The sequence below is a fragment of the Carettochelys insculpta genome, chromosome 5, assembly GCF_033958435.1.
Source record: "Carettochelys insculpta isolate YL-2023 chromosome 5, ASM3395843v1, whole genome shotgun sequence".
Classification (NCBI taxonomy): Eukaryota; Metazoa; Chordata; order Testudines; family Carettochelyidae; genus Carettochelys; species Carettochelys insculpta.
The window spans coordinates 38,235,113-38,259,335 of record NC_134141.1 but is presented as its reverse complement, the minus strand read 5'-3'; the positions used below and the strand labels follow the sequence as shown (position 1 = coordinate 38,259,335).

Genomic DNA, 24,223 nt, shown 5'->3' with positions numbered 1-24,223 from the left:
ATCATAGTTCAGTTTCAAAGGCCTGTTTATATTCTTGGACAGCTATCAACAGAATCTGTCAGCAAGGGTACCATGTTGGTTATGTGATATGGACGCTTGCACATGAGGGGGCTTAATCTGAGATCACCAACTCTTTCCACAGAGGTCATCACCACCAGATCATAATTTTTGATCACCATCAATCACATCTTATTCAAAGGAATAACCTGGAGTTTGAAAGTTTTATGTTTCACTAGTCTCCTTAGACATCCTGTTCCCCATAAAATATTGTGAATGCATTTGAAATATAGTGCAGTGAATCTATAATAGTGACAAGTGTAAGAACAAATATTGCAATACACTTTTAAAATTTTGCAGCTAGTGTACAGGATCCGTTAACTCAGACACAATGGGTTACATTACCGTTAGTCTGTCAGAAACAGATGGTTAATGTAGAGGGGAATGATCTTGTGATTAAACCACTAGACTGGGATTCAGGAGACTTAGTTTCTGTTACTGACTTTGGGGGTGTCATTAGGACCTGATTCCAAGTCCACCAAATTCAATTTCCTCAGTTTTTCATTTGTAAATTGAGGATCATGACATTACCACACAAGGCAGTTGTGAGGACACATTATTCAATACTTGTGCAATGTTAAAACATTCTGGATGATGTGTGAAAATGTAAAGAGTCTCCTCATCCCATAGATAAACATGCGCTGAGGAGAGTCCTAGAAGCCTAAAATCAAACACAGCTACCTTAGAGAACTGGACAATTCTGTCAATCTCTGCATCCGTCATTTCTGAGAGGCATTTTGCTATCTCAATATACATCTCCACTTTATTTCGCTGGAAAAAGAAAAAAGCATATATGTTTGTACCTGGGTAACTGCATTTTAACATCATAAAAGAACCTAGGAGCCTTTATTCATGGGATCATTTAACAAAGTTTCTAAGTAAAATGAAACCAAAAAAATCTCATCTTTTTGCATTTATGCTGCACTTGAATGTATTAAATTTTCCTAATACAATACAATACATTGGAAACTTCTAAAGAAAAGTCTTTTCCCTTTGGTGTATTTGCTGCTTGCTGTCCTAAATCAATGAGGAAGTCTTCTGTATAAAAATGTTTTTTTCCACGCATTATTCTCTGCTTCCATTTCACAATTACCTCAGTACAAACTCTTTATTTTTAAACCGACTAATTACTTGGAAGGCAAATTTTACCGCAAATTTGGTTTTACAATTTACCATATTCTAAGCAATATCTGAAGAACTGCTCACTGGACTGGTACTAGATTATTTACTCAAACTCCTGCTTCAAATTTTACACACAACTAGAGGTCCTATTGCAGCTTTGCTTGCAACCAGAAGTTGGGCTGAAAGAAAGTTCTGGATAAAAGCCTGTTGTAATACATATCCAAAGCGTATGGGTTTGGCCCTGTGCTGGCCAGGGTAGGAGATCTGTTGGTGGCTAGGCTGGGTCCCATGCTGGCTGGAGCAGAGGCTGGGCATGGGCCTGCACTGACCAGGGAAGGGGTTGGGGGTTCTTTTGGGGGTTGGGCCAGGCCCCAAGCTGGTGATGGCACAGTGTGGGGATTGGGACAGGGGTGGGGGAACGACACATGGTACGATCTTGCCCAGACAGACAGAGCAAAAATAATATATATCATGATTGCTCAGTATAGACTTTGGGACAGAAAAAAAAAGGAATGCTTTGCCAACAGCAGAAAGCTCAGGCAAACGTCTTACAGTGGCTTTTTAATCCCTATCTGAAGATTCCCTATCCCTAAAACCCAAACTCTTAACAATCTGTATTAGAATGTGAATATTTACTTCTCTTACCTGAATCTTTTCTGGCAAAAGTGCAAATATCCTCTCTGCAGTCTGGCACAGAAGGGTCCAGCAGTATTGGGCAGGATTTGGAAGTTTCATAGCCTGGCTGAGTCCTTGCAAGATACTCTGGCAAAGCTCAAGATTTTTTGGGTGCTTTTTAGTTTCAAAATGCTGTACTAAAAACACTTCAGTAAAAGTCTGTAGCTTGTCTTCTGCAACATGTTTCATCCACAGTGACAAAGAAGAAAGAAGATATTTCCTGGTTTTCATCTAAAGGACAAATATAGGGCATTACTGGACATTGAGAATAACTGAAGTCTTTCCTACTGCCTAATAATGAAATACCATTTTCTCACTTAGTCCCAAGGTGCTTCCTTTTAGAAGAACAGAGAATACTACTATTACTGAGCTAATATTAACTAGTTATTAGAGACAAAATTGGAAAGCTTTAAATGGCTCTAGAATATAGTACACAGAATGGCATACAACTTAATCTTCACATATGATTCATAGCAGAAAGTAGAGGAAATTTACCAGTGATTCAAATAGTTTCTCTCTTCTGCTATGCTAAAAATTTTGGACACCACTCTTTTAGTTTTAGACCTAAATCTATATTGTCTTTCAGCTATAGACAAAGAGCAAAATTTCCAAAGAGTAATGAGTAAAACATTTTTTTATTAAAGAATCTGATAGATGTTTCTGCCACTTCTTCATTATTCTTATTTATATTAACAAAATTCCTAAGAACACTAGTTGAAGCAGTAGTCTAAGCTCGTATGATCTGCTAAATTTTCCTCAGGTTCACTCTCATACTTAGGATTGTGTCCTACCAGACAGAGAACAACTGTTGTCTTCCAGCAGAACACAACCTAGTGCAATTCATTGGCAGAGAAGGGTCAAAGCACTGTATCCAAATCTCTTCCTGATTGCTTCTCAGATTTACAGGATGATGATAAACTCCTCACTTCCTTGGGTTGAATTCACTGCCATTGTGACTTACAGACTTTGCTGTGCTGAGAAATGAGAGGCTCGAACACCTTGACCAAATACCAGAAGTTTTAATATCTTTACCATTTCTAAAGGATTACTGGTTCAATAAACCATGGAGAAATGGAAGAGAGGACACTAAAGCAAGCAAGATTTACTTCTCATAATTCTGGGCCAGCTTCTCAGCTGATGCAGATCGGCACAGCCCCACTGAAAGTCAGAGCTACATTATTCACCCATGTAAGTCTGATGTGGAATTCTGCAGGATTTTTAAAGGACTGATTTCATCTCTTGCTGAGGGTCTTGTAGGGCCCATACTGAATTTCCATAACGTGCTTCCCACTTTTCATCTAGATTAACACCAATTTTGATGCTAATCCTTTCAATTGTATAGGGATTAATTTAGAGAAAAAGAAGCGAGGAAAGCAAGATGAATAACACATAAGTAAATATATTGACGATGGAATGCCACGAGTCCGCCTTGAGTTTGATATCTCTGGAATAGGTAATTTCAGAGAACCACTAAAAGCCATTTGCAGATAGAGCAAAACTTTTAGAAAATCCTGCACATATGCCACTTAGTGTTTAGTGGAGATAAAGAGCTGGATAGTAAGAATGTAAGTGAACAGGCTTAAGATGTGCTGTCCTGTGTAAAGAAGGTTGTCTGCAGAATAGAGGACACAGAGAAGTCACAAGCCTCGTGGAGCTCAATGTTGGTATCATACATACGCTAAGACTGTAGACTAAGGGTGGTACTATCCACATCCCTAAGAGCATTGCAGCATTCTGAGATGACTGAGCCTGGGTCACTGCAAGTTCAATACATAGTTGCTGAATCTCTTCACCTAAAGGGGAACAAAGTGAACCATTTACAATGCAATTCTTTTAGTAGGCATGTCCTTAGGATGTATGGGGACCTACACAGTATTATTCAATTGGTGCCCCTAATGCCCAACAGCAGCCTGGTGTGTGTGCAGAGGAATAACGAATGACCACAGATACTGAAATTATGGATCTCAAGTCTCAATCGTGTATTAGGCTCCTCTTGCTAAAATGGGCTAAAATCACAAATCTGATCCCAACAACCTGAATTCTGGGGAATTTTAGCTCCAGATCTGAACTTTGTAGCTGTGATCCTTCTCTAATTTGCTTCCCAATCTTCCCATGAGTATGTTTTCAAAAAAGCTCAGAAACAGACAAAGCACACTTGTATATTAAATGCTCTAGACTCTTCAAAGAACAATGGAGTTTTACAGTAGCGTATACCCTCGTTATAGCAGACCCCATTTTACCGGACATCAGTAATAACGGACTGCTATCCTCCCCCCAGAGAAAATAGAGTATCGTACAGTATGGTAAAGGGATCCCTGGTGTGACTGGAAGAGCCACTGCTGCTGGGTTCCTCCACTCCACTCATCCCCATGGCTGGGATCTCTGCAGCTGTGGGGTCCCTGGTCGCGGCTGGAACCTCAACAGCCATGGGGTCCCTGACCAGGCTGGGACTGCTGCAGCCACAGGGTCCCTGGCTGGCCTGCCACTGCTACTACTGCTGGGTTCCCCTACCCTACCCACCCCGCGGCTGGCATCCCCACAGCCACAGGGTCCCTGGCCATGGCTGTCAGCTTGAGCAGTCTCCATGCTCTGCTCTGAGCATGGGTGGCTGTCAGCCAGAGCAGCTTCCACACTCTGCCCTGTAAATCCTTGGATATAATGAACTTTGTTTTAACAGACTCTCCTCTCCCCTAATTAGTCCATTGAATCGAGGGTATGCTGCATGATCTTTTGAACACAAGTCAGATGACAATAATCCAAAAGATTTAAAATTATTAAACTTACCAAAGTTTAGCCTCATCAAAGGAGAAAGAACTGAAGCCCAGTTCACAGGTGGATACTGGTAGCTTTCTCCAACTAAAGCTATAGGTGCCAAAGCTACTTTCACCAAGTGAGGGGGAACAGATTCAGGACCTGCAGCAGGAAAAGCAACCATTATTTGCATTTCATAATAAGGAAATTCGGTAAAATAGCCAAAACAAGAAATATAAAAGCATAAGACATATGAACTTACTGTATTAAATATTGGGTTGAAAAAAATTTTAAGAAATTTTATAATAAGCACCGAAAATATTCTGCTACTTGTATTGCATGCAACTGACTGAAAACGCTGCAAGCTTTTTGGAATACTGTTGTTGGATTAAGCAAAAAATGGCTTGCTAAAGCAGTGTTCTGCTACTGCTCGGGGGAGCTACTCTAAATTAAAATGAATTAAAATACTTTGTACTGCTATAGCAACTTTCATTGGAGTCTGCTGAAGCACTTTCTACATATTACTGAATTAAGTCTTATACTGCTTGTCTGGGGCAGGCAAATATTATTGTTTTCATTTTATAGGCAGAAAAACTGACATAAAGAGGTTGTATGACATTCATATTCACGCAGGTAATCAGCACTAGAACTGGGAAAAGAGCAAAGCTTTCTGCCAACAGTTCTTCTATTTCTGCCCACCTAACATCTACAACCCAAATTCTAGCCCCCATTTAACTTCTAGTCAAGCCCACATCTAAGATTTTGTCTTCACTGCAAAGACACAAGCTATTGCATACATCAAGACAGTTAATATTAAGTCCAACTGGAGTAAATGAACAGGTAGCTGGGTAGGCCAAGGTTAGAACTACAGGGATACCTCAACGGTCTGCGCAATGGCAATAACTACCTGTGCCTCTTCTCTACTCTGATTTTCTATCCAAAAGTAACAAAGTTCAAACATGGCTTATATTAAAACATTCTTCACGGAAATTTCTATTTTTAGTATAATTTTCTAGTGATTTTTATCGTTCTTGTTAGGTAAAAACATGTCAAGTCACATTGTACAACAGCACTTTTTCACATCACTATGGAAAAATCTCCATCTCACCTCTCTTTCCTCCTTCAATCACCAAGTCAATAGCTGCCCTGATAAAGCTGTTTTCAGGCAAGTAGCTGAAGTCTGGAGGCACTGCAAAGACAGAAAAATATGAAATAAGCAAACACTTTGGAAGAAAAAATAATAATTTCTTATTAACCTATACATTCAAATGCAAAAATGAGGTATTTATGAACTGATCCTTGGTCAATACACAGACAACATTTATTTGAATTAGATCTAAAAGACTGATGCAGATGTTATCACTGACTCCTCCTCACCCAGATTTCTCACCAGGTAAATTTGGTGTTGGTGAAAGGTGCTGGACTACAAGAAATGAACAGCAGATTCATTCTTTTGTCCACTAAGAATTTACTGTGTGAAAACTCCTCTGCACACCCAAGTTTATATGGCTCAACCCTAAGTTACAGGGAAAACTGCTAAGGATAATAGCACAGGTTATGCTCCATACCCATTGGTTACATCTACACCAGAAGCATCTGTCTACTGTCAGAAGAGATGTTATGACAAAACTTCTGTCAACAGATCCGGTCTACACATAAAAGCGTATCCATCTTTTGATCCGCTCTGTTGATAAAATGCATTCTGTGTGTAGATGATCTGCATGTTTTCTCTACAAAACCCCATTTTTGTCTACAAAACTCTACTGTAGATGCACCCATTAAATCCTTGGACTTTGACAATATTGCTGCTGAGAGTACTGAGGATAGTTTTTGTGCTGTGGACATGTTTCCTTTCTTGATGTTAGAGACTCATTCACAGCTTGAGTCAGAGTGAAACAAATGGCCCTCTACTGAATTGTATTTGTTAGTCATCTTGCTTCTTAATCATTTATTTGGTGGATTCCTGTTGCAGTTTTAATTGGTCATTCTGTATATGACGTGAAATTTACACATGTATGACATGTCAGTGAAGGGTCTATGTACCATTTAAATTCCGGTTGAGCTCTCTTTTGCAGACTTAAGTGGGAATTAAGTGGTACATAGCCCTCTGCACAGAGCAGAATAGTTAACATGGATTCACCAAGTGCAAGTCATGCCTGAATAATCTGATTGCCATCTACGATAAGCTAACTAGCTCCGTGGATTGGGGAAGGTGGTAGATGTAATATACCTTGACTTTAGCAAAGCTCTTGATATGGTCACCCACTGTATTCTTGCCAGCAAGTTAATCAAGTATTGAATGGACAAATGGATTGTAAGGTACACAGAAAGCTGGCTAGATCATTGGGCTTGATGGGTAGTGATCAATGGTTCTATGTCTGCTTGGCAACCAGTATCAAGCAGAGTACCCCAAGGGTCAGTTCTGGGTGCAGATTTTTTCAATATCTTTATTAATAACTGGATGAGGGAATGGATTACACCCTCCGCAAACTGAACTAGGGGGAGAGAGCTTTATATGCTGGAGGGTAGAGTGTGTGTCCTGGGAGACCTAGACAAATTGGGGAATTAGGCAAAAAGAAATCACATGAAGTTTACCAAGGACACTTCAGATGGAGGAATCCTAAGCACTGCTACAGGCTGGAAACTGACTAGCTAAGCAGCAGTTCTGCAGAAAAGGATCTGGGGATTACAGTGGATGAGAAACTGGATATGAGCCAACAGTGTGCCCTTGTAGCTAAGAAGGCTAATCAAATATTGGGGTGCATTAGCAGGAGCATTGCCAGCAGAGCTACAGAAGTGATTATCTTCCTTTATTTGGGACTGGTGATGCCACATCTGGAGTACTGCATCCAGTTGTGGGCTACCCATTACAGAACGGATGTGGACACACTGGAGAAGTCCAGCAGAAGGTGACAAAAATGATTAGCGGCTGGGAGCACGTAATTTATGAAGAGAGGCTGAGGGATTTGGGCTTATTTCATCTGCAGAAAAGACAAGCAAGGGCTGATTTGAAAGCAACCTTCAACTACCTGCGCAGGGGGTTCCAAAGAGGATGGAGAGAGGCTGTTCTCAGTGGTGACAGATGACAGTACAAGAAGCAATGGTCTCAAGTTGCAGTGGGAGAGGTCTATTTGGAAAAAACATATCACTAAGGCTATGTCTACACTACAAAAATAACTTCGAAGTTGCTTACTTGAACATTGAAGTAGGGCACTACTCCATTCCCAGGAATGGAGTAAGGACTTCAAAGTTGGTCTCCCTTACTTCGAAGTTAATTTAGAGGTAAGGGGGAAAAAAAACGTGTGTTGATTCTCAGCTGGCTACTCTGAAGTACTGCCTAGCTTCGAGGTTAGTTCCTAGTGTAGACCCACCCTAAGAGTGGTGAAGCTCTGGGATGGTTTACCTAAGGAGGTGGTAGAATCTCATTCCCTAAAGGTCTTTAAATCCCATCTTGATGAAGCTATTGCTGGGATGATTTAGAAGGGATTGGCCCTGCTTTCAGTAGGGGTTTGGACTCAATGCGGTCTCTTCCGACCCTCTGAGTCTCTATATTTCATCGTTTGTGAACACCTGTGCTGGGCTGCTGTAGAAAACAGATTAGTAATCAAAGAACGTCTCACCAGTAGTAGTATAGTTATTAAAATTTAATCTTATTTATTTTACTTGCTTTGTATTGGTAGGTTTTTAGATGGTTTATCTATTTAAGGGGAAAAGATGCTGAAATAAGAAGTCAGCAAATCTGGAAATCTAATTAGCTCTCAAAGAATGGTATAAATATTTCAGTTACAAAATACAGATCAAAGCCCTCTGAATAAATCTAATTATTTTAAAATAATTATGAATTATTTTCTAGTTTTTAATTTACTACAGAATATTTTTGAAGTGTATTTTAAAATACAGATTGGACTAGAACAACTTAGCTTGTGATCTTGTAGACTCTGATTCTGCAAGCACAAATATGTGAATAGACCATTACATTCACAACCACTGACTTCAGCAGTGCTCTCCATCAGCACAGGGACCCAACTGCACATTCCAGCTTTCAGATTTGATGCCTTAGACTGCAAGCTCCTTAAGCCAAAGCCTGTCTTTTCCTTTTATGTGGGTACTGTGTTGTAGCATAAGAGGACCACCCAAAAGGTTGTCATGTATTCTTAAACAACAACAAAACCATCTTACCAGACAATCTATTCTGGGTTGAGGACAAACTGGACTGATGAAGGTGTCCTAAAAGCCAGGCTGCATTTGTCTGAAGACCAATCGCCCCAGAAAAACTGATTATCTGTGAAGGCAATAATTAGGCAGATCAGCCTACATAAACTTGTACGCTGGTCTCACTAATGATAGTCACTTCATTCTGAGCTGCCATAACAAGCTGGACACAAATACAATAGTTTTTAAAAACAATAAATCTGGATCTGCACATGAGGCGTTGTATTTAGTACAGTGTGCATCACACATTATAGAAGACACTTGATCCTCTCACCTGAGTCAGGGTTCTGATGATTTCATTTAGTTTATTTTGAAACTGGGAGGACTGGATAACTTCAGATTTCACCTGCCATGAGGGGGGAAAAAACCTACATGAACATTTGAAGGAAAAGCAAAACAACGAAATGCATAATTGGTGGTAGAAGAACAGGTTTAGCTCTTATACCACAAAACTTATTGTAGAAAGCAACCTCAGAAGCTTATCTTCTTTTGGAAGATATTGGCCGTCTCTACACTAGCCCCAAACTTCGAAATGGCCATTTGCATTTAAAGTTTACTAATGAAGTGCTGAAATACATATTCAGTGCTTCATTAGCATGCGGGCGGCCGCGGCACTCGAAATTGACGCGCCTTGCCGCCGCGCAGCTCGTCCCGACGGGGCTCCTTTTCGAAAGGACCCCACCTACTTCGAAGTCCCCTTATTCCTATAAGCAGTGGCGAATAAGGGGACTTCGAAGTAGGCAGGGTCCTTTAGAAAAGGAGCCCCGTTGGGACGAGCCGTGCGGCGGTGAGGCGCGTCAATTTCAAAGTGCCATGGCCGCCCTCATGCTAATGAAGCGCTGAATATGTATTTCAGCGCTTCATTAGTAAACTTCAAAATGGCCATTTGCATGGCCATTTCGAAGTTTGGGGCTAGTGTAGACACGGCCATTATTTTGTAGAGGTAATGTATTTTTGCACAATTAATTCAAAACACAGCAAATAAGCCTAGTTATTTAATTATTCAAAGTCTTAGCCACCACCTCCCTGCCGATCAACCTATTCTGGCATTGTAGGTTCTTGCAGAGATGTGATCCCATTTAATTTTCCAGCCTGAATCTTAAACTGTATTTTTAAAGGAAAAATGTATCAAATGCTTGTTTCTTTTTACCTGTATCACAGATGCTTCAGAACCCACCAGCGCAACCAGTCCATTGACAGCAGCTAGACGCTGCATTGTGGGAGAACCCTATAGATCCAAACAAAATTGTGATATAAAAAAGGGGTGGAAGGTGGCAGGACATTGAAAAGCAAAGGCATTATCCTCCAAGAAAAAAACTTTCACTTTAATTGGAAATTGTACAGACGTGTCCCTCCTCCTATAAAGTCACATGCTGGCCTCTGAGTGCTGGACCCAAATATGATACCATGTCTCTGAAATAAATAGCATTTTGGGGAGCTGCCCTTTGCTCATACTGATGTAGCACTTCACTACAGTATGTTCCAATAACATTTTTTAAGTGCATCATCCATTAGAACATGCTCAGATGACAGTCTATATACAGACTGTCAAAATTTTGTGTTGCTGTCAATATTTATCTTGAAATCCCACCTTGAAGGATTAATATAGGATCTGCCTTTAAAATTAAATTTCATGTAAGTTTTGGTACAATACTATGAAATTATAACCATAATAAATAAATACACGTCACTCAACTCTCTATTCACTTACAAAGAAAATGATTAATGTTGCCTTTAGTTGGCCTACAATTGTTCAGTTCCATCTACTACACTCAACACAATCTAAGTATCACAGTGTATCTTCTGTATTCATCAAGCATGCAGATGGCAATTACAGGGTGATAAAAGCAAAGCTAGAGCCTTTTGTTACTTAATGAAATATGCACTTAGGGTAAAATTACAGCAAATGCCAAAAACCACAACAATCTTATTCTCCCAGTTTAATTTTTCTTAAGTACACATTACTTCATAAGTAATCTCAATGTCAGTGTGACTACTCATGGACTAATATACTCCTCAATGTGAATACAAAAGGCATAATTAGGCTTTCGAAGACCATCCAGAATATTTTTTGCTTTATTACATTACCTTGGTTCGTTATTTAAAAAAAAGACAAAAAAAACCACCCTTTCTGTAACTGTTGCTTTTTGAAATGCATTACTCATACCCATTTCACATTAGGCATGCACGTGTTGTATACACAGTTGCCAGAGATTTTTCCCTTCATATTATCTCTTGGACCAGTTTTACCATGCCCAGGTGCTCCCATGCTCATGCACTGGTACAAGAAACCCAGCCAGCTCTTTACCCTCTCCGTTAATTCTTGTCCAGAAAGGGACTTCTTATGGAATGGACATGAGAAACATATTTCAAAGACAGTAATATATACGCTAATAACCATTTTTCTTATTCAAACGTTTGCTCATGTCCATCCATGCCACCTTAGGTGACTCCCAAGTGATAGCTTAGGAGATGGACTTAGAGTTCAACAATGCTCTACTAAACCCAGCATCATCTCTAGTCTGCTGGGTAATCGCATGGGATGAAAAAGTGCACCAACAGTGCTGCGACCTTCCAGGACAGGTATGACAAAAGGGCATGATGCCAGTGACTGAATGGTGGGCTTCTGAATCTTGATAGGACTAGATTTAGTTCCGGGTTCACAAATTTTCAGGTATAGTCTCTTTAAGCCCTTGGGCTATGTCTACACTAGCCAAAAACTTTGAAATGGCCATGCAAATGCCCATTTCAAAGTTTACTAATGAAGCGCTGAAATACATATTCAGCACTTCGTTAGCATGCGGGTGGCTGCGGCACTTTGAAATTGATGTGGCTCGCTGCCGCGCGGCTCGTCCAAACGGGGCTCCTTTTCGAAAGGACTACGCCTACTTTGAAGTCCCCTTATTCCTAAGAGCAGATGGGAACAAGGGGACTTCGAAGTAGGCGGGGTCCTTTCGAAAAGGAGCCCTGTCTGGACGAGCCTCGTGGCGGCGAGCCACGTCAATTTCAAAGTGCCGCGGCCACCCGCATGCTAATGAGGCGCTGAATATGTATTTCAGCGCTTCATTAGTAAACTTCGAAATGGCCATTTGCATGGCTATTTCGAAGTTTTTGGCTAGTGTAGACACAGCCTTGAAGAAGCAAATGCATAACCTCTGAGGAAAAACCAACCAACCAACCATTCACCGGAGCTGCTAGGCTTACTTGAAATAGGTCAAACGGGTAGGCTCTGCTGCTTCAGATGAAGCATATTCTCTAGCACAGTCTGGAGAAGTCACCTAGTGAGTGAGATGTCTCACTGGAATGACACATGGAGGAATGCTTACTCTTGCCTGGGTAAGTCAGTTTAGTGGGGGGCCATATGCTCCCTTCTGCTCTGTAACAATGATGCTACCGACTCTCGTACTGCTGGCGAAAATAGTACAAGTATCGCTCACAGGTCCTGGCCTCAAAGAATGGCTCTGGTGTACACAGCACAGTGTTCCCAGTGGTGCCAGACTGTTCAATTTAAAGGGATTGTCCAGGACAGGATTAAATGGAGTCTGCGTAAGAAGCAGAATCAACAGTACTGTCCTCAGAGCAAGGGCAAAAGAGTGGCTAGACTAAGATCATACTCCACTGTGCTCCCCCCTGCTTTGTTCTCTCGTGAGTTTCCTCCTCCTCTTCTGAATCTGACGTTTTTTCCTTGACCCATGTGAAGGCGAGCAGCGCCAAGAGACTCACATGGTGGAAGGAGCACTCCAGACTGACACTTGAGTTGCTGAGTTGGACCTTCTTGGCTTCAATGATGCTCCCATCAGGAAGGACTTCAACCTGACCTCCCTGTTCTTCTTTGTATGGGCCTTCAAGTCCTGTCACATCTGGCAGTGGTCCATGATGAGTCTGTTCTAGACAACTTGACAGCAGCTCACCCACAGGCATGGGCTTTCTGTAGAAGGCACTGGGTTTGAAATTTAAGTTTCAAGGCATGCCCCAGCACCAGACAAAACTCCATGAAGAGTGAAATGACAGCTAAAAGGTGTTATAATGATATATAGCGTGGCATGGCTCCTGTTGTGCCCTCTGGGTCCTGCACTTCCTGGTGGCTTTTCCCTCATGCCTCAGAAGTTCACAGAGACCCTTCCACTGCTTCAAGTCTTTCCAGAGGCAGGGGTCTCCACTTAGCAAGCCATTCTAACCATCGGCAAGTCACTAATATGGGGCAAGACACTTATAATGATCCTGGCACCCTGTCCTCCTGCTGGGACAGCTCTCCAGGGTAAGGGTAGTAGGAGCCTAGGTCTACCCACTACTTTGAGCTCTAGCCCAGAAACTTAAATAGCAACAGTTGATGGGGGAGGAAACACTTCCTCTGCCCCAATCACAGCAGTCTTTCTCTGGGCCACCGCTTCCCTCGAGCACCTTCTCCCTGACACTGCGCTGGGTCTCCCAGTTCTCCACACCTCAGTTCTCTAGCATCACTTCCTGTCCTGTTCCTCTTCTCCATCTCCCAACTTTAACTGAAGGAATGCTTTTAAAGGTGAGATTCTGCCCACCTTAACTGGCTACAGGCAGGTGTATCTAATTAGCCTGCTGCTGCAAGCCAGCTCTTACTGAGGATCAAGTGTTTTTTATGCAGGGAACAGAAATCCACTCACCCAGAAGCTGGGTGAGTGTGCCCTCTATTAGGTTCCTACATCCCACTGTCAATAGCATCATTGCTGTGGAGCAAAAGAGAACACTGAGGAAGAGTTGGTTGAAACTAGAAGAGTTGTTCTAGAGACTGCCACAGGCAGTAAGGAGCAGCCAGACAGGCAGCCCCTCATACCGGTGCATTAGTGCACAGCAGCATAGGGCACTAAAACCGGCCTGATGGAGAGCACTGAAAGAAAAACCCCCAGTGACTGTGCACACACTCCTACTCTGGAAGAGACATGAGCAAGCATGCAAAGTAGAAAATATGGATATTTCTTTTAAAACAGACTTCAGAGAGATACTTGCTGCTAAATGGGAACCGTATCACCTGCTCAGATACTTTAAACTCTTCTCCTGAATGAGAAACTCATTAGTGATTTAATTTTTAAAATGACAGACAGCTCCTCTACCTCTGCAAGCACAATTTTCATCCAGGCAGGAAGAAGTCTATTACTCAAGTCTTCTGCTTTCCCATGTCCACAGACTGACAAACCATGAACTATGCTACCCAATGCTAAAGCAAAACCAGATGTCTGCAAGAAAACACAAGAATGTCAAATAGGTAGATTTAAAAAAAAAAAAAAAGAAGCTTTCACATAAGCATGTATATTCCTTACTCCAAAAAGAAACATACCGCATTTGCAGGTGCAGTACTTCCCATTGTTATTTTCAGTAACACAAGATACATCAAGAACAAGGAGTCTCGTGTCACCTTAAAGACTAAGATTTATTAGGGGATAAGCTTTCGTGGGCAAAATCCACTTCATGAGACGCATTGGAATGGAAATACAGAGACAGGGAGATTTTATATTTTACACACACATCCACCAAAATAAGGGAGATACTGATCAAATGTAGGACCAATGGCGATGAGCCCACTTCAGTCAAGGTGGATGTGGATTATTTCCAGCGGCTGATGGGGAACTATGAATACCAAGAGTGGAAATGGGCTTTGTAGTGAGATAATCACTCTGAATCTTTATTTATGCCTAATGCAATTATGTTGAACTTGAAAATGAATTGTAGCACAACTGTTTCTCTCTGTGGTTTGTTTTTGAAGTCATTTTGTAGAAGAACGGTTACTTTTTAATCCATTACTGAGTGTCCAGAGAGGTTAAAATATTCTCCTACTGGTTTATGAATGTTAATTTTCATGATGTCTGATCTGCGCCCATTTATCATTTGGCGCAGGGACTGTCTGGTTTGGCCAATACACATGGCTTAGGGGCATCGCAATATAATTTTCAACAGTAGGTGCTTTTAAAATGAACGGATGACTGATTCAAAGAGAGAAAACTAAGGAATCAATTTCAGGAAATTCAATTGTACAAAGCATCCAGTTTTAAGATGTTGAACCCTGGCGTACTGTAATGCACTGGTGTGGGGTGTGTCTTACGCATGCACAGTGCTTTTTTTGTGCCAGTACTTGCTGGCACAGTACCAACACCACAGCATCTCCAGCCATGTGATTGGCTGGGAGTGGGAGGTGGGGAGCCAGCTGAGTACCAGTGCCTCTTTTTTCCCCCCCTCACATAAAAGGCACTATACATACATATTACGGACTGATGTTGCCTTCTAATGACTGGCTTGCAAAAAGGAAAAAGGCTGCTCCTGGGATCAGTCAATGGACTCCTTCAGGTGCAGTGACAGAGGCTGTTTTTTTGAGAGTTGAAAAACTACTGTTGTAGTTCCAAGAGAGATTTAAGCCACCACGACCAAAAGCTCAAGCACCTGCTAAACTTGAAGCACATGCAGATTCCATGTAAATCAACATTACTCCACTGTAGCATCCTCAAATCACATTCTTTCAAACAAATATGCAAGAAGGATCAAGGAATTTGTATCTAATGCTGACGTGTGTGAAGTGCTAAAGATACACACGATAAGATAAACATATTATAAAAGAAAGGGGTCCAAACTGTGAGTGTAACCTGCTGATTATTTTCCGCTAATGTCCGCAACTTGTTCATTATTTCTTCAGCCTCCACTGCCTCTATAATTTTCATGCTGAAGGCAGAGATGCAGGAACAGGCAATAGAGTAGGAAAGGATCTGAAAGAAAGGAAAGAGGGAAAATACAGGTTTTAAAAAAAGACAGGTTAACATTTCTCAGAATGGGAAGACATGGAAACAGCCTTTATTGACTACTACCTATCTACACCAACCCAACTCATTCCCCCACCTCACATCAGATGAGCAACCTATCCCAAACGTATTCTGATACCTAATTCTAGGAAATAAGCGAAATAAAATGTGGATATAATCATGCACCAAATTCACTATAAAATAACAAGACCAATAAAAGATTTTCATGTGGTCTTCAATGCTGCTGCATGTCACAATTGCGGTAACACTCGAATTTACAATATCAGGTCATTGAACAAAACAAAACAGATGATATAATTGAACTACTGACTAACTCATGCTTCAAACCTAAGACAATCCAATGTTGAGAGCTAGACATATGTCCTCAATCCAGGTACTAACACTATTAAGAAATATTCCTAGTGTTTTGATATGTTTGTGAATTCCCATAGCTAAACCAAAATAGTAAATTGTAACTACTATCTTAAATTTGGATTCCCTTGCTTTTGCACGTTTTATTCAATCCACTCTTAACAGAATGCTTGTATCTATTGTCTATTTGGAAAGAATACTGTGACAGGTAATAATTTTCTTCCATGCAATGAACAGAAACTTTACATAAGAGTGTCTCTCACTTTTCCTGCAAGGTATTATAACAGGGGTGGGGAACTTCCAGCTTGTGGGTTGGATTCGGCCCCCAGCTTCCTCTGATCCAGCCTATACTCCAGCTCCACTGCAAGACTCCCTGAGTCAGCCACGGAGCTGGAGTGCTAGGAAGCATCAGCTTACCATGCTGTGGGTGGAAGGGAAGCCCAGAGCATTGGGAAGCCTAGAGCCTTGCTATGGCCTGGATCAAGGCAAGCCAGTGGCCTTGGCACCCTGCCTATGTGTTTGTGTCTTGGTTGGTTAGGGCCAGACCAGTGAGCTTTGGCTTTTGTCTGGGGGATTTTGTTAGTTTGTTTTTATTTTGGGGGGAAGGGAGCCACACCAGTGATGATTGGTTTTTGGTTTTGGAGTTATTTTTGTTTCTTGTTGTGTGGCCCCAAAATTATTTCTCTTTGGGTCAGTAGCCCCCAACCTGCACTATGAGGTCTTTTCTTTTCTCTTGATAGCCATAAGACAGGTTAAAACACTTTGGTTTAGAGTCTCATCCAAATGAGGGATTATTATATGTACCAGGGATGCTATAAATACTGTACAACACAACTCACACTATAGTTTTTCAAGCATCTCCCAGACAAGAGCCCATAAGGGGTCCTCGAACAGGTTCCAGAGGGCCTGCCAAGCAGGGTTGTCAGCATTGTATTTTGCTGGTTCTCAGGGCAGACAGTTGAAATCCCACGTGTGGGGCAGAAGCCTGGGGCCCTGAGCCCTACCACCTACCCAGTTCTGAAGCCCAAGCCTGAGCAATTTATATAAAACTATTACAAAACCATTCTTTTCTTTTTTAAATAAAGGTAACAAGTTTTAGTGCTACTTAGTTGAGTAGAAATCTGCAATATCTCATAAATCCCTTGGAAAAACTGCAGATTACATAATCCCCAACTATACAGCCTGCAATGGGCTTAAATGTGTCAGGAACAGGCTTTTTAGTATAAACACTTGCTCTCAGTGTCCATTACCGTTTTGTCAGCCTCGCTTGTCGAGTTATAACTTCAATTGTAAACTCTTTGGGGAAGGGCTGATGTTTCATTTGTCTGTTAAAGCTCATACACATTTTGGCACTATATAAATAATGTCATGCTTAAGCCCCACTGAGTTATAAAACACTTGGAAACTGTTACATTGGGAAACACTGACAACACAGGCACAGTAACATTCCTTAGTACTACTATCACAGAAGCCAGTGAAAGGATCTTTCAAGAGAAGGAGCAGAGCCCACTTTAAAGGAATGTTATCATTACTTATCAGTAACTTGCTTTGTGCTTTCTGGGAGACTACCCTCTGCAGCAAGGGTGTCTACTCTATGCAGCTTGTAGCGACACGTCTGTATTGACACAGCCCTGTTTCTAAAACTCAGCGTGTGAATGCTGTTTGTCAGCACTTTTACTTAGAAAATAATTTAAGCCTCAACACGTGGGTTTTGCTTTGTTGGCAGGAGGGCATTCCCACCAACAAAAACAGTGTTCACACATGCACTTGCCACAGAAAAACTCTGTTGTTTACGAGAGGTAATAGGGGAGGGGTATTAGGTACTGGTGAATGACAAAAGTTTAGTCGATCAAAAGCAAGTATAGCCAGAGCCTAAAAAGACACAAATTTTCTATCTAAGAAGAGTTTGATGAGCTATTTCTTATTGCCTGTGCCATAGTAAATACAAAATTAGAATATCAAATAAGCTTTGTTTTATAAATATAAAGCTAGAATGTTATGACAAAACTAGAAGATGAAGCTTCATGCATAAAAGGAACATGCCTTGGAATTATATATAATTTATCCAATAGTTACAGTATGTCTTCACTAAAAATCTCTTATGGGTGAGCATGAAAAAGATGGAGCAAGCGGAGAAAATTATGATTAAAAAAAGGAGTCCCACCTCCTGGAACGTTCTGCTTTGCTCTTCACTGTCATCCAGGTAGTTACAGAGTTTTCTCAGAGAGGCAGAGACATGAACACATGATTCTGTTTGGCTACTGTGACTCATATATGAAAGAGCAAGTCCTATGCCCAAGATGCATCCAGTGCTTAAAAGGAAGAGAAAACATAAAATAGCAAGGACTAGTTAATGACGCCCAGGTTCCTTTTGGATCTATTTTTCAATACTATTCAGGCTACTAAGCTGTAGAAACTCAAGTCTGAACCTGTATGGCATTTCAACTGCATAGACACTACTAAGGTGCCTAATTCCTAATCTCTTGAAAGGACAGCTCTCTTTCCTTCTCTCTTCCTCACAAACACACAAAGAAGAGTTCATTGCCATTAGAGATGATGCATTATCAAGCACCCGTATGCTTCATAACGTACTATACTGGGGTCACTAGCAGTATCAACTATTACAGTGAAAAGTCAATGTGGTGTGAAACAAGGAGGGCAGGAGAATCTTGTTAAAACTTGGGATATTCTGTTAAAATTAATTGAGTGGGGATTAGCTACTGTACTCAAACTAAATTAAAAATAAGTTAAAAATACTTGTCTTTCCTTTAAATATTAAAGCCTTTCCAAGAGCAATAAGCAGTAGTTACAAGGATTGGAGACATTTTTTCCCAGTCTTTAATCAACGCCTCAGAGGACAATGAAGATAACCTTCAGTAACAGATACAGGTTGAACCTCTCTAGTTTGGCACCCTGGGGACCTGACCAATGCCGAACCAGAGAATTTGTAAAATCATGGGGGTCAATATTGTCTAGAAGCATTATCAACATTTCCACTGCTATTGGTATCTTAGAACACAGTTAGGAGTAAACTAGAGTAAACAGCAGCATATAATTCAGAGCCAGCAGTAGTGGCTGTAAACAAACTTTATGGGACTGCAGGAAACTGGGCCACACCCATGAAAAGTAGACAGCTGACTAACTAAAATCATGCCAGATCACAGAGGCTGCCAGACCAGAGAGTACCAGACTAGAGAGGCTCAACCTGTACGTCTAAAGATCATTGAGATATATGAACTAATGAACACTTGGCAAAAATTAAACAGAAAGATTGTGAGTTATCCTGTATAAAATTTCATATTTGTTCATAAAATATGCAAAATTACACACTAAGTTTGGGCTAAGAGAAAAAACAGTTTGATATAATTAGATTTCAATCAACAATTTTTAATGCTTTAAAAATGATTTATATTTCATAATAGTGTGTAGGAGGAATAAAATTTTGTGAGGAAAACAACAAATTTATTAGTCATCGTTCTTACTTCTACCATTGTGTCTTCGCAGCTATTAAAAATACCAGCGTGAGCACCGCAGCATATGCGATGGGATATTATATTTCTAACATAATGGGTGTGTCTACACTAGGAACTAACTTTGAAGTTAGGAACTACTTCGAAGTAGCCTGCAGAGAGTCTACAAATGTTTTCCCTTACTTCAAAGTTAACCTCAAAAGTAGGGAGCCCAACTTTGAAGTCCTCCCTCCATTCCTGGCGATGGAGTAGTGCCCTACTTCAAAGTTACTTTGAAGTTGTACTTTCAAGAAAACAACTGCGAAGTTATTTTTGTAGTGTAGACATGGCCAATGGCAATAATGATGTTTTCTCAGTGAAATCATTTAACTATGTATGGTATTGTAGAATATACTGCACTACAAAGTGCTTCACAAATAATTAATATAAAAATAGAAGTTTTATTTTAATGCAGTTATACATAGGGACTAAATCCTGATATCACTGATGTTGATGGAGATTTCTGCCATTCATTATAATAGGACCAGTAATCTGTAAGAAGGCTTAATGACAGAACTCCATGTTGAAAAAACTTCAAACTTACCTTGTACTGCTTTCAAGCAGTTGTGTGATCATATAAAGCATTTTGCAGAGGCAAATGAATTTACTGTCCACAGATGTTAGATCATTACTTGAATTGAGACCATTTAACACTTTGTAAGTTTTATATATATCAGGCTCATTATTGCACATGTAATGAACACACAAGCAACCACATTCTTTTTTGGCCAACAATCACCCTTTTTTCTTCTATTATGTTTGCTCGTCAAGTAGTCCACCCATATCATATATCAATATGGTAACCACGTGTGAAAAGCTCTTTAAAAACATGCCCTAGGGAAGTAAAATATATAGTTGCTAAGCTATGAATACCACAACATATTTGTGATTTATCTTGGCATTCTTCAACATTTGGAGGGTACATAAACCATAGACAGGTCAGAGTCAACATCATCTTCAAAAAGAATCAGAATTAGAACAAAAACAACAAGCAGTTCTGTGATACCTTAGAGACTAACAAATTAAGTCATGAGCTTTCATGGGTAATGAGATGTAGTATAACATATTCAATATCTGCATATTATAATATTACAATATAATAATATTATATAATATATTATAATATACTGCATGAAACTGGATGTTCTCTTTAGTTTGGCTCCTTTCATCTTGCTTTCTCTGTGATCCTTTTAGAACTGGTTTTGTTTAGTGAGATAACATATTTAACATAAACTACATGAATAACAAAAAAAGACATTACATAATAATGAATGCAAATATACTGTGAACCTTCTGTCAGTAAATTTGTGAATATTTTATGCAATATGTAGATTATATAATTTTCACAAGAAAGGGGCCTAAAGACTCTACTGGTGACTTAATTAGTTGTCAAAAATCCCTAATTTGATATATATTTACTTACATATACATACAACAGTGATGTTATCCACTTCTCAGTCTTTGGGTTTTAACCCACCAACTCTCATTGCAGCATCTGATCATTTTCCATGTAAAATCAATGAAATCCTTAGCTGATTGATTAGTTTGATGTGTCTCCTATTGGGACAGCGGGACGCATGTTTGGGAGTGGGTGGGTAAAGATTTTGATTTTCTAAAGTATTATTGGGGTTCCATCCCGTTTAAATCGATTTTTTTTCAGGACTGGGATGTTTTGGTATATTTGATTGGTTGTTTTAGGGTTTGTGGGTAAGAGGGAGTGTCACTACTGTTTCATTTTTATGATGGCCTATTTGAAGGCAAGGGTTTTGCAATATCTCAAGTATTTTTTTCTAATTTACACAGACTCGCAGATATGTAGTAGTTCAGGTTTTTGCTGTAAAATCATTTATTGGTGTAGTGGAACAGATATTTTATAATAGTCATGTAATCTTGTGGCTTATTGTATTTATTATTTGAAATAGCTTCCTATTTTTGTTTTCCCCCTTAAAATACTAAATAATATGTTAATAAAAATGCAAGAAAATTATCCTAATTAAACAATGGAAAGTCAACGGTTCCAGTGTAAATAATACTATTATCAATATAAACAACAAGAAGTCCTGTGGCACCTTACAGACTAACAGATACTTAGGAGCATAAGCTTTTGGTGGCAAAGACCCACTTCATCAGATGAAGCGGGTCTTTGCCCGCAAAAGCTTATTCTCCAAAATATCTGTTAGTCTGTAAGGTGCCACAGGACTTCTTGTTGTTTTTGAAGTTACAGACTAACTCGGCTACCTCTTTGATAATTATTAATATAGACAATCAACACATAAGTTAGAAGAGTGTTACATGAACTCCAGTGTGTGCAGTAGACACTGTACTTTCTATGAAACAGATAAGGCAAAATTCTGTAATACCTGGCACGTAGGATGTCTCACTGAATGTCCAGCATCAGAAAGCAGTACTAAACCACTGGTTTGCAAAAAAAATTTATACAAATCAAAACACCTACTAGTAACAAAGAGGAAGCCATGCTAATTTATACACTATCAAAACAAAAAGCAGTCAAGTAGCACTTTAAAGACTAGCAAAATGGTTTATTAGGTGAGCTTTCGTGGGACAGACCCAGAAGTGGGTCTGTCCCACGAAAGCTCACCTAATAAACCATTTTGCTAGTCTTTAAAGTGCTACTTGACTGCTTTTTGTTTCAAAACAGCTACTGTGTAACAGTGGAAAAAATAGTAGTAAGATGTCTTCCCCACTAGATGGCAGCAAGACACAAGACATGCCCTCCAACCAGCTTGCATCTCTCACAGTGGAGATCTCTTAATAAAAGCTACATTCTAAATCAGGCCATTATGATGAATTTGCTCTTGGTGACTTGCATCACCACATTAGAAGAAACATATTTTGGGTGTACAACGAACCTTTTTTTAAAAAAATATGTAACACATTAAATTGTAGACAATTTGTAGCATGTTTTTGAAGGAACAGAACATCAGAGAAATTTCAGACCATCTCCAACAGATGAACTCCGAATGAAGTGAACTACTTGCACCACATATCCACAAATATCTACGGTGTATGACAAAGGCTAGAGGGACTCCACTTTAAAAATAGCTATTGTTTAAGTAGTACTAGAATCAACTAAAGTCTAAAATTACTTCATTGTTCAATTTCATTTTAAAGATTCACATTGCACTCTGATAACTTAAAGTAGCTTTAACCGCCCCCCCCCCCCCGCCATCTGCCCCCACACACTAGCTTTTACACTTCCATCAAATACAAAAAAAGACTTTAATCTTTCCTTCACTGTTTTGTGTTTTTCTCTCTGACTCTTGCTGGCAGGTTTGGGGGGTGGGGGGGTTCTATTTTGGCTGTTAGAGGGAAGCTTTCATCTCAAGCAGCAGTGGGTACAAAGCGATGCAGCTGACAACTCCCTGTGCATTCTATGCCAGGCTAGAGAAACTTAAATCAGAATCCAAACTAAGCTTTCCAAGTTCACAGCTTAATGAAGTGCAGCTGTGACCCCTTGGTGGGTTTTTCAGGTACAAAAGAGGAGAGGAAAAACAGAAACTCTTGTTCTGATGACTGGTAACAAAAGAATCAACATAAGTGATCATCATTACTAAGTTAACATTTGCTCACAATCTTTCCATTTTATGAACAGAGAAATATTGATCATAACTGACATGTCATTCATCTGACATGCCATTTGACAGTCCAAATAGATATACGTGGACTCTTTTCACAACTGTTGTTCGTCAAGATGTGTTGCTCATGTCATTCCACAGTAGGAGTGCATGCTTGCCATGCACACCACTGCCCTAAGTATTTTCCTTTAGCAGGACCCATAAGGGACTGCCTCTAGTTAACCCTGGAATGGTGCCTTCCTTGCTCAACATAAAGGGTGCTACACAGTCCCATCATTCTCAGCTCCTTCTTGACAGATACTCTGACAGTGGAACAGTGACAGAGAGATAGCCGTGTTAGCTGGTATTCTATCAAAACAAAAAAGCAGTCAAGTAGCCCTTTAAAGGCTAACAAAATAATTTATTAGGTGATGAGCTTTCATGGGACAGATCTACTTCTTCTGCTCTGAAGTGGGTCTGTCCCACGAAAGCTCATCACCTAATAAATTATTTTGCTAGCCTTGAAAGGGCTACTTGACTGTTTTTTTGTTCTGACAGTGGAGAAAGGACAATAGGATGAGGAATGGACATGAACAACGCATCTGAAGAATACCCGTCATGGAAACATCTTCTTGGAGTTTTTGCTCATGTGCATTCCATAGTAGGTGATGCTCAAGCAGGGAGATGGAAACCAATTAATGAATAAGTAGTTTGCAGCACAGCTCTGCCAGCATCACCACCCAGTCTGGGTTAGGATGTGGTGTAGTATGTAATGACTGTACACACCAACAACCATGTAGCCACCTGACAGGGATTCTGGATTGGGATGTAAGCCAAGAACACCTCTGAAGTGTGCAAGGCTTTAAGACCATGGAATTTAATGTCTGTTGGTTGCACAAACAAAGCCTGATCATCAATGGGAGATCCTGCAGAAAATTCTGTGCTTCCAGAGAAAGGCTGGAAAGGAGGAGCCATCACACCCTGTGCTTCGATGCCACTGAAGCCCAGGCCCAGGCTGCCATGTCTGCAGTATCCAAAGCTACCTGCAGAATTGCCCTGGCAGATGCAATGCCCTCCTCAAGGAGGTCTTGGTACTCCTTCTTGGTGGCTTTAGGAATGGCATCCTTGAATTTGGATGTGTTCTGCCTGAAGTTAAAATCATAACACCCCAGGAGGTAATGGTGGTTTGCCA

At 40.3% G+C, this 24,223-nt stretch overlaps 1 protein-coding gene across 1 annotated transcript in view; it reads right to left on the bottom strand.

Moving 5' to 3' along the window:
- Positions 1-24,223, bottom strand: part of FOCAD (focadhesin) — a 165,944-nt gene that overhangs the window by 9,112 nt on the left and 132,609 nt on the right. The window contains exons 29-39 of the mRNA XM_074994977.1: positions 18,112-18,259; positions 15,423-15,542; positions 13,902-14,024; positions 9,968-10,045; positions 9,092-9,163; positions 8,785-8,887; positions 5,714-5,794; positions 4,639-4,767; positions 3,532-3,647; positions 1,825-2,085; positions 739-828 (exon numbers count right to left, since the gene is read on the bottom strand). Coding sequence (XP_074851078.1) covers positions 739-828; positions 1,825-2,085; positions 3,532-3,647; positions 4,639-4,767; positions 5,714-5,794; positions 8,785-8,887; positions 9,092-9,163; positions 9,968-10,045; positions 13,902-14,024; positions 15,423-15,542; positions 18,112-18,259 — 1,321 coding nt within the window. The remainder of the gene's footprint in view (positions 1-738; positions 829-1,824; positions 2,086-3,531; positions 3,648-4,638; positions 4,768-5,713; positions 5,795-8,784; positions 8,888-9,091; positions 9,164-9,967; positions 10,046-13,901; positions 14,025-15,422; positions 15,543-18,111; positions 18,260-24,223) is intronic.